This window comes from Sphaeroforma arctica (genome assembly GCF_001186125.1).
Source record: "Sphaeroforma arctica JP610 unplaced genomic scaffold supercont1.842, whole genome shotgun sequence".
In the NCBI taxonomy this organism is placed as follows: domain Eukaryota; class Ichthyosporea; order Ichthyophonida; genus Sphaeroforma; species Sphaeroforma arctica.
In genome coordinates, this window is record NW_014039716.1 from 24,552 (window position 1) to 34,828 (window position 10,277).

General features: G+C 44.1%; 3 protein-coding genes across 3 annotated transcripts in view; 2 read left to right on the plus strand and 1 right to left on the minus strand.

Moving 5' to 3' along the window:
• Nucleotides 1-2,705, plus strand: part of SARC_08867 (hypothetical protein) — a gene marked incomplete at its 5' end in the record, with an annotated part of 5,144 nt that extends 2,439 nt beyond the window's left edge. Inside the window, one exon of the mRNA XM_014297140.1 lies at nucleotides 458-2,705. Within this exon, the coding sequence (XP_014152615.1) occupies nucleotides 458-1,402 (945 nt within the window). The 3' untranslated portion in view covers nucleotides 1,403-2,705. The remainder of the gene's footprint in view (nucleotides 1-457) is intronic.
• Nucleotides 2,706-3,241: 536 nt separating this feature from the next.
• SARC_08868 (hypothetical protein) lies at nucleotides 3,242-3,786 on the plus strand (the record flags this gene model as incomplete). Its single annotated transcript, XM_014297141.1, has 2 exons — nucleotides 3,242-3,428; nucleotides 3,557-3,786. The coding sequence occupies 2 exons, from the start codon at nucleotides 3,242-3,244 to the stop codon at nucleotides 3,784-3,786; spliced, it is 417 nt and encodes a 138-aa protein (XP_014152616.1).
• An 875-nt stretch (nucleotides 3,787-4,661) lies between these two features.
• SARC_08869 (adenosylmethionine decarboxylase) lies at nucleotides 4,662-9,382 on the minus strand. The gene is made up of 5 exons (XM_014297142.1): nucleotides 8,743-9,382; nucleotides 8,224-8,347; nucleotides 6,795-6,996; nucleotides 6,128-6,405; nucleotides 4,662-4,962 (listed from the first exon to the last, which is right to left on the minus strand). The coding sequence occupies exons 1-5, from the start codon at nucleotides 8,961-8,963 to the stop codon at nucleotides 4,723-4,725; spliced, it is 1,065 nt and encodes a 354-aa protein (XP_014152617.1). The 5' UTR covers nucleotides 8,964-9,382; the 3' UTR covers nucleotides 4,662-4,722.
• Between the last annotated feature and the right edge of the window lie 895 nt (nucleotides 9,383-10,277).

Below are 10,277 nucleotides of genomic sequence, written 5' to 3' on the forward strand. Positions count from 1 at the left end.
TATATATATATATATATATATATATATATATATATATATATATATATATATATATATATATATATATATATATATATATATATATATATATATATATATATATATATATATATATATATTGCATAATTTTACAAGCTCATACGTTAATCAGGGCTTCTTTGTATTGGTCATTCGGTCTGCTTAAAGCGTGTATAGCAATATAAGGTATGACGACTATTTCGGCGCAACTTGCATCTCGTCAAAAAGCAAAACCTTCAGACCCTTAACTTGCATCCTTCTTATACCCCTCCTCATAGAGACCTATTAATAGATTGCATCATGTGATTTTTCTTGTAGCGTACGTGTGGTGCAGTCCTTTCTGGCACGGACCCAAGCTCTGCGCACGCACTTCGCTTCTCTCGCTGATATCAGGTGCATTGTAAGTGTTTATTCCTGTTATATTCACTCAACCACACAGTCGGCCGCTAGTAGTCATGGAAGCCGCGGTATCGATGCTGGACTTCGCAGGAAATCAGTGCCATCTGTATCGCTACCGATCCTGGAAGATGAAAGTACCTCGGTTAGCGTGCAAGAGAACTACACTAGCCCAGCAACGCCCAGAAAGAAAAGTGGCGGGTTCGGCTCCTTTATGTGGTGGGGTGGCCGAGACAACAAAGGAAAAGCCAAGCATAACGAAAAGGGAGGAGATCCGACGACCGAGAAGGGTGAGAAGCGGACAAAGACACAATCCACGGTGCACGAGACGGATGAGATGGACAAGGAAAGCAGTGTAAACCACGACTGCAACGCGGTAGACAGCAACGACAGCGGTAATCCCGGCAGACACTTTTGTAATAGTACTTTAAAACAAACCCCTGGTGATGGAAACAGCACCAGTAGCAACTCGCAACGCGAGGTGGGAGAGGAGAGCCATACCAGGTGTGAATACAGCAACAGCTCCACCGAAATAGGGGTGGTAAGTGACACAAGCGCTCTATCCAGTGGACGGAGGCGGCGGGCGAGTACGAATGCTCAGATGGCCCTAAAGGAGATGATTTCCCACACAGGAGAGGATAAGAAAACGGTAGCACACTCCCAGTCATTGGACTATCTGCAAGCGTTTGACGCGGCTGACCCAAATACGAGATCGAGTCCGACTGCTGATGAGTTCGTGGCACCCGCACCGTATTCGCGGAGCTTTGAGTCGCACGTAAAAAAGGGGCACCCGCGAGGGTCTATTTCGTCGGTGATATCTAATGGCGATTTAATGGCTGATATGGGCGTGGAAATATTGCCCCAACCGCAGCGTGCACAGATTACAGGGCCGGCACGGAGGCGGAGAAGTAGCCGCATAATCATCACAGTGGACGGGACGGCTAGCCGGGAAAATGTCGGGAACATGCCAAGTATAGCCCATGGGTAGTAAAGGAAGTAATGGAGGTGTTAGAATCTTAGTTGAACTCGGGAGGCGAGTGTCAAAGCTCCGCGTTCGTCCACGCTAGTGTATGTGTGAGGGACAACCTCTTGAATTTAGGCACTAAGGAACGAGAAAGCTTGCATCATTTGTTTTACTGTGGTGTACGTGTAAGGTCGGGTTGCACGGATACCAGTCCCCAACCAAGTTATCAAGTACGCACAGCCGGGAGTTATAGAAGAGTTGGGTGGTGGCCTTGCACGATACTATTGATTGCTGTACAGTCGTTGCAGAGTGTTTACGAGTGGAAGCTAATGCATATTGCAGAGAATATCGAAGTTGAGATGACTAGTTGGTAGTCAGCAGCTAGGTGTCGGGGTATGTTGGGTTTTGTATACACAGGGGTGGTGTTGGGCCAGAAATTTTGCGCGGACAAATGAGACCGGCGGAGAAAGCGTGCAATATACTTCGTTGAAGACTGCCCAGATTATAGACGAGTAGACAATGAAGATTTAGATTGCAAATCGGAGGAGGTATGCGTAACCGCATAGTCGGAATAGTGATATGATCCTGAGGGTTAACGTTTAAAAACACAAACAATGGGCAACGAATACGGGAGTGAGGCGGTATATTATTCAACCGGGCTTGAAGCGTTATGAATTCATACTGCGTTTTCTAACCAGCCAAGGTTGCAGTGCTTTTTAGTAGGGATTGCATCCTCATACTGGACCATGATGCCCAGAAGCAGTGCATACTGCACGAGAAGTTCATTTACTGTTGCAAAGAGTGTTCAGAGCAACCAGACCGAAGGCCTGTGCGAGTCCACGGTCGTCTAAAGCATAGGCAAATGCGTCGATATGCAGAGAGTTGATGTAGAATATTACACACAGGATTTTGAGACATGGGTACCATCACTGTTGGGGCGCCTTTCTGAAGTTGGTCTTCCGATTCTCACGTAGGCCTAGATATCAGATGGTTCAGAAATCGTCCGTGTCTGTTCACGGAGTATTCTAGAGAACGCTACAGACGTGTGTTTGTTGCAGCACACTGAATCAGCACATACAGCCAAAAATTACATACAGAGCAAAACAACTAAGCGTTTTCATATCAGACATTGATAGAGTACTTAAACGTGCATTGTCGCCGGATCAATAGCTCCTTTGAGCGGGTTGCTGACCCACGTAAGTTTACATACAAGCCAAACTTTATGCCTAGCTACATGTGCGAGAATTTTGATGTGTATCGAAGATCGATGTATGCAGAATATCAAACAAAAAAAAATGGTTTTTAATAAAATAAAAACAATACAGGATATTTTGAAATACTTTATGTATATACAAAAGTAAACGTACGCACATGTATAAACGTCTAAAAAACAATCATCTATGCGGATTTAAGAACAAAACTATGTATTCGATAGGCTGTGGAACCCGCCTATGATTGTCAACCCGATGAGCACCATACAACGTGATACACGGTTTTCTCACAACGCACAGTGGTCTTGTTTCCAGTCAATGTACAATTTCAACCTTCAAACCGACTCAAGAGTATCGAGCACCTCCGACGTAGTCTAATGACTTTGTAATCCGATTTTATTTGCGCAAGATCGAACCATACCATATTTGTGGATAGCTCAACTCTGTAACATTGACGAGTAGGCAGTACAGATGTGCTCTGCGCATCAATGCGTCCATTGTAGACGGGTAATCAGATGGCGAATCTTGAAACATTCCGTTCAATTCCGAAAATACTATCTCAGTTCTGAACAGAATTGGCCTTCACCTCGCGCTTACCGGTTTATTAATAGGCGGTGTCAACTCATGAAAGTTTGAGACGTAATAATGGACAATGTATCACCATCACAGATCCAATCCATCAGATACTCACTGCACCAACAATTCGCCAACAACACGGAACCGAATACAAAATGGATACCCACATTCGTTTGTGTTTAACAGACATGAACTTCCAAATGACTACTGGGCTGAGCCAACACAAGTATTGACGATTGACGAAGCACTATTCAGCATTCGGTGTATGTTGTATTCACAGTCTTAGCAACTTTTTCGCGCTTCCTGCACAGCCTCAAGACTGAAGACGCAATTTTAGTTACCAACTGCGTACTGCGTTGACACTACTACACCACGAACACATGTCCTCCAGACAATGACAGCCTGGGCCACTCGCAGATATTCGAGGAGTTCTGGAACTGCGCAAACATCCGAAAGGATGCAGCACAAGGACCAGATATTGCCAAGGGCACGCGTGCTTCCGAGACACTCAGAGAAGAGCTTCCTATGCGACAACCACTTATTTTGATGGGCACAGGCTTCAACGAATTCTGTCCAACCGAGGCAATCGGCGAGCACGATGAAGACAAATCAGTGCAATAGTACCATACCCCAACCAGGCAGAATGCGAAATGGAGCTGTTACACCTTCACTAAAATCCACGACAACGCCTCACAACTATTCCCAACTGACCACCACGGCTGATGCTACGCAAACCGACGGTACCACACCTCCGATGAGGGCCGATTGCGGCACGTGCGTCGATTACTTAGACACCAGGAGAGAATGGCAGGCGAGCGTGCTATATCTACTGGTTGGGGGACGCATCACTGCGCTATGAATGCACAATATGGGTCCGACTAGTGCTGCTCTGGTGAAGGAGTCCCGCTGGTCACAGACGCAGAGACAAGAAATAAAGCGACGGATACTACCGGCAGATGTACTGCACCCATTGCTATGTCCAGGCTGTGCACAGAATATGAGACTCCAGCTGAGCTAAAGCGTCTCGATGAATCCACCCCAGCACAACGACAATGAATATAACAACCTTGAGTACCTCGTCTGTTTCTTCGCCGGAAACGATTGCGTCATCGCCCGCCGAGTCGTCGGCCTTGACGATCGCACGAACCTCCCATGTCCACTTCAGTGACGCAGTAGGTATCGAGTTCCAGTGCGGCAGTAGTTAGCACGGAGTTCATCGTCTACAGCACAAACCGCTAGCCCAAATACAAGCTATTTATGCTGCGCCGAGAGTCAATGTAGCGGTTGCTAAAGAATCGGATAGCAATGTGACGGTACTTCCCATTCGGAAAGGGGTCGCAACGCCTGAATTGATGCTGTCACAAAACTAGGCACATACGAAAAACAAATATTTCTTATGAATAAGAAGATCATATAAGTGCATTCGCTCACAAATCATATAACAATGCAAAGAATAAATTAGATTTGACAGCCAGTATGCTATTAACGCACAATAATCAGGATCGGAACGTGAATTCGTACACAATTATTTATTTTATCGCGACATGGGCCATACTGCTATCTGCAATGATCCGCTGTCGCACTAGCTCTAGACACATCCTCAGTCGATGTGGCCAAATCTCGTGAAAAGTGGCCATAACTTAAATTGTATTTGTTGAACTGATACTCTTGGCGCTCGGTGCGATTGTAGCCTGTCAGTTCTTCGGCGTCGTAGGCCTTGGCTGAGTGCGTGCACGTGGCCTGGGGATTGGCAAAGACCGTCATAACAAACTTGCCGGGGCAAAAGGTCTTCAGTACCTGTGCATGCCAGATGCAAATATGTGGTGAGCAAACTTGCACAGATGGTTTGCTACGACGACTGTCGAGACAAACTTGTGGGCAAAAATTTCATATACATCCACATAGGGATGGTGGACAAAGGCGAGACCTGGTTCCTAGGGTGTGCGGCATATAACACTCTCCATCAGCTGGTGCGGCCAAATGTGGTTAGAATATATGTCAGGAAAAGCGCATGAAAAATCATAGTCGCACTTATCATATACATTTATATGATCTTGTCTGGAGAAAGTAAGAAGTAGTGAGATAAGGGGTACCTAGAGTGGTACAGCGGAAACTCTAGGTCCACTACGACATATGAAGATACACGCCCAATAAACATAAATGTAAAGAGCTTAACACCTTTCAAGGAAGGCCAGCAGACACATGTGAACCTGTATAATTGAATTTTACATCCCCTCCCAATGTATATGCTACTCTTTATATATTACATAATGAACACACACACGCACACACATATATATATATATCGTACAATGATAAATATACACATCTTTTACGACAGACATCTGAATCCATACAAGGACCCGAACAGTGAGCCCAAATTTCCATAGCTTCGGAACTACTGCATAATACGCAATACTAGAGGATACTGGTTGTACAGTGGAGATAATGTTGTATACACACAATATGTATTAAAAATTTAAAAATATAATACTTGTTGAGATGTTACAACATACTAAAATGTATCGGTGCGGACTGACGGGGTGGCAATAAAGCGGAATCAAGCACATGAGTGACACGACAAAAAACTTGCCATGGATGTGCCACGCACGCACAAGGTCCTGCAACACTCCGCTAATTTATGCAAAAGAACATTGATCTCCCCAAATGAGTTACAAATCGAGGCAGTGAACGTGCCCGATACAGAGCGTCATCCTAGCCTGCTGTGTGGGCGAGCAACACAGACACGAAGACTGTGTTGCTACACCTTGCAGGGCGAATGGACTCCAACGGACGCTGCACCGAAGTTGAACTCTATGGGTTGGGCAGTTGTGCCTGTAAACATAAAGGTCTGCATTCCAATACTACTACGTGTCATGAGATGCACATTCCAAACCCCAATTCGACTATCACAACACATCAGAGCCGGTACTCACATGCCCATGAGTACGCAAGAACACACCTTTTGGATCAGCTCTGTGTAATCCTCGGCCAAGTAATTGGTCTCGAAACTCGCGTATGAGAACCCTTCCTGGGGTGTAACGTGTATTGTGAAGTAAGCATCCCCCAGCAATCCATTGACACTGTATCCACATGGATTAAACAATGCCCCGGATGTCATGGCTCCGGGTAAGAAGTCGGCAATCCCTGACTTTTTGGTCACCACTTCGGTTGTGGGGTACTCAGGCGATACATGGAAGGCCTTCATGGCTTCCTGGTCCAAATCCATCATCAAAATTTCTGTAGTATGGTACGGCCAGGCAGGAGAATGCCGAATTTCCAATTAGATCGAGTGATGAGTAGTAACACTAAATCTAAAGCATATTATATAGCAAACGTCAAGTAGATCAGAGATTCTTCCACTCAACAAGAAAGAGCATAGCGTATAGATGGGCTTTTTTTTTACAGTGCTTCACGAACTAACACGGGGTGTAGGGCGCCCATATACTAAGTTAAGTTGTGCGCACTCCGCATGTACACACTACATGTGCTGATACCCATGTATATACATATATATATATGAGTAGGAATGCAAGAAAGCAGTAGATACTTACAGCACCATCCATAATCATTCACCCTCCTCTAAGGCATAGTAAGGCATAGAAACACTCACATTGATTACCACCTACCCATGGTCTGATCCGGTTTCTCAATCGAGCCATCTGGGTGATCCAACATATATAGGTACCAGGAATCTCCGTTGAGCCGCCCCAGTTGGTACGCAGCGCCGTCAAACAGAGAGTCCAGGAACTTCACCTCTTCTTCGAAGCTCACATGCGGTGCGGGTTGCTGTTCCGGCTCCATGAATTGATTACGAGAGTAGAAAACATCCTGTTGTATGCGCGAGTGCGTGTGAGTTCAAGCAGGACACGATTCACGTATGGTACACTACTCACGGCGTATGCTGCAGATGTACAATGAGCCGATCCCTCGGGTAAGTGCGAGTCAAGCGAGGGCAACAAGTCAACGAATTTATTTGAGTGAGTGGGGCATGATGCCCACCTCTATGTGCAAGGTTCAGAAAATGACTGGGAATGGTTTGTACGAATTAGCAAATAGAACAGGTATAGCGCGTGTATGTGTAGGATGCGTGCGTTTCGAGATATACGTAGGGGTGTGTGCGTGTATGCGAGTGTAATGGCTGAATCGTAAGGGCTGCAAAACTAGCGTGCCAGCACCAAACGAATAGATCAATAGAAAAGTAGGCTTCGAGTGCCAGGAAGGTACAGATTCTGATTAGCTTGATCCAACTAATGAAATTAAATAAGTGAAAGTACAGTCACATGTGACAACATATGAATGCCGATAAAAACATGCAGCACAAGAAGAATGCCCATTTGGAAAACAGTCTTCGAGGCATCGTTCTCAGACAATTTTGTGATACTATTCCGCTAGCAATAGTCAATAGTTCAAACGACAATAGGTACAGGACGAGTATTACACATACATGCAAACTTATTCGCATACTGTGATATATATATATACATATATAACATAGCTACTTCGAAATAGAATACCCATAGTTTGGTAGCTTTTCAAGCAGTTTTATCGATTCCCATTGAAAAGATCCAGGGGATGCGACATCGCAGACGATACATTGACAGATTTTCGATCGATGGGGTCGCAACCTTTTATTTGTCGTAAGTGAGTTGAACCAAATGTGAAACACTGACAAGAAAAGTCACCCAATGAATATAGCTATTTATGAACGGGCAATAAATTCGTGTATGCATATGAGAACGTATTATTCGCAACTTATTGTTTTCCTCCCTCACTCATGTGTACAACATGGAAATTTATGTAGAGACGGGAATGATAAGCGCGCATGCACATAATCACTATATACACATGTGCACACTATGAACACGTCTATATGTATACAGAATGAATACAGATCGTAAGATACGCACGTGGGTGTGCTATGTCTAGAACAGGTCATTGGGACACAAGAGAAGCCGTGTACCCCGGAAGTAATTCGTATGTACACTCGAAACTAATTAAACATTCCGGCAGTCTAAACAGAGAATCCACTCGTTGCCTTACTCAGTTGGCACTTACATCAACGTTATTGCGCCCGAGATCCTTCGCCAGCGAAATCATGTTAGGAATAGCCGCCAGAAGTGTTGTGGTGCCGCAGGTTTTGAGCAGAAACATGTCATCGCTGATAAAGAGGCTGCTCTCACTGTCGATTGGCGCATAAAACCAAAACGACGAAGTGATAGTCCAGTGAGTGTTCAGTTTATAAACGAGTTTTGTTTTATGTTAAATATGATCCCGCATGCGACTATGACAAGATTTTAAGCCCCACTGGCGGCACAGGCTGTACAACATTTGGAACAGCTGACGCAAGCTTATAAGGCCCATTCCAAACACATGCTTACTTCACGCAGGCATGAGAATCAACCAGGACTATGAAAAAAAACCCACACAAAGCATCACAATATCATAATGTGAGAACAGACTAGGGTGTCCCTTGGTATTGCAGGATGTTATGTAGTACAAGTAATAGCCATTACGCCAAGGCATAATCGGTTGCTACAATGAACTTGTGTTGCATTTTTTTACTCGCTCACTCACCTCAGGACATAGGAATCCCACTTCTCGTTGGAGCACTGCGCGACAACGCAGCAACCCGCCACACGCAAAAACTCATCTATATCCTCCCGTTTTATCAACCGCAGTGATTGTCCTGTTTCTGAGGGCTCAAACCACAATTCAAGTAGCTTCTCCGCGCCTTCGAAAAAGTCGGAAACTACGCCCTCCACCACCACATCCTTCGCAGTATTGTCGTTGCCCATGTTAAAAGTTATGTGAAGTTGCGATGGGTGTCTATCTATTCGTTAAACACTATATGAAATAAGGAATATATGGCCGTATTTTAGTCTTATCTAATTCTGAGTTTGATGGTTATAATAGTTTATGACCACGGTTCCCCTGCTAGCTTTCCCAGGGTGTTATGATGCACACTGTTAAGGGGTTGTAGGAAGCACACGCAGCCATTCCACGACTTAAAAAAGCCGACTTAAACAAGCATATACACGCCGAGTACTGTACTCGGATACTTATACTTGCGCAGCTGGTTATTTTAACAGACTAGTGTAATGTGTTGTATTTAAACTTGTATCTAAATACTGCTGCGGGACGTGTTGTAAAGCGTTTGAAAAAAAACCAATGTTATACATACATCCTACATTCCACTACATTGAATATGTACACGGGCTGCCTTCTACTCTATATATTGCAAGGCGGGTTATTGGTATAATTTATTTTTAGGTTTTAAATAAAATCATTCGAACACATGTGTGTGGGACACTGGGAGTCTGGGAGTCTGGGTCGTGGGAACGTGATCACTATTCTGGATTCAGGAATGATTGTGATGACTGACGAGTGTGAGTGATGGCTGATGAGTGAGGAGACACTGGGGTCTGGGATATTGTCCATTGTCGAGCTTTTATTGGCATTCACGGCTCGTTCCCGGGACCAGGGACAGCTGCTATGACGTCAGTATGAACCACGTGATATTTAATATTTTATATATACATAGCCTTCTCAACAAAAAAAAACATAAATACTAACAGGTGACGATAAAATGATAATAAATAATAGCATGTTTACTTGATACTGCGTGAGTGTGAGTTGTCAAGTCCATCTCTATCCAAGCAAATATACACCAACAAGACACTCAAGACAAGACGTTCACAAGACATCAACCCATCAACCCATGGATTATTTATTGTTCAACTGATCTATCTTAAATAGTATATTTGAATCATCGCACTCTAGAGAGAGAAAGTCGCAAAGGAGATAACAATAAATAGACGATTACATACTTTTACTCAAGAGACCTTCTTCGGAGGGCCTTGGTTGTATATAAATAAATACAAAGTATGTCGAAATCACTATCCTTTTCCCTTGATTTATGGCTAAATCAGTACAGTGTACATATGGGGATAACGATGAAAGCCTGATATGTACGAGAACTCATGGATCACGCATTCTGGACCTACTTCAATTCACATAGCACACTGAGATGTGACCAATCCATAGGAAATGAATTTTCAGATTGTACCTTTCAATTAAATATAGATCTATATATATCCTTATATATATAT

What these genes read in the sequence shown, in the direction of transcription:
- SARC_08869 (XM_014297142.1), bottom strand. Translation starts at nt 8,963, where the DNA reads ATGGGCAACGACAATACTGCGAAGGATGTGGTGGTGGAGGGCGTAGTT. An exon ending in GAAACCGGATCAGACCATGG is followed by an intron (nt 6,406 to 6,794) that starts GTAGGTGGTAAT and finishes ACCATACTACAG; the next exon opens with AAATTTTGATGATGGATTTG. An exon ending in ACACAGAGCTGATCCAAAAG is followed by an intron (nt 4,963 to 6,127) that starts GTGTGTTCTTGC and finishes TGGCATGCACAG; the next exon opens with GTACTGAAGACCTTTTGCCC.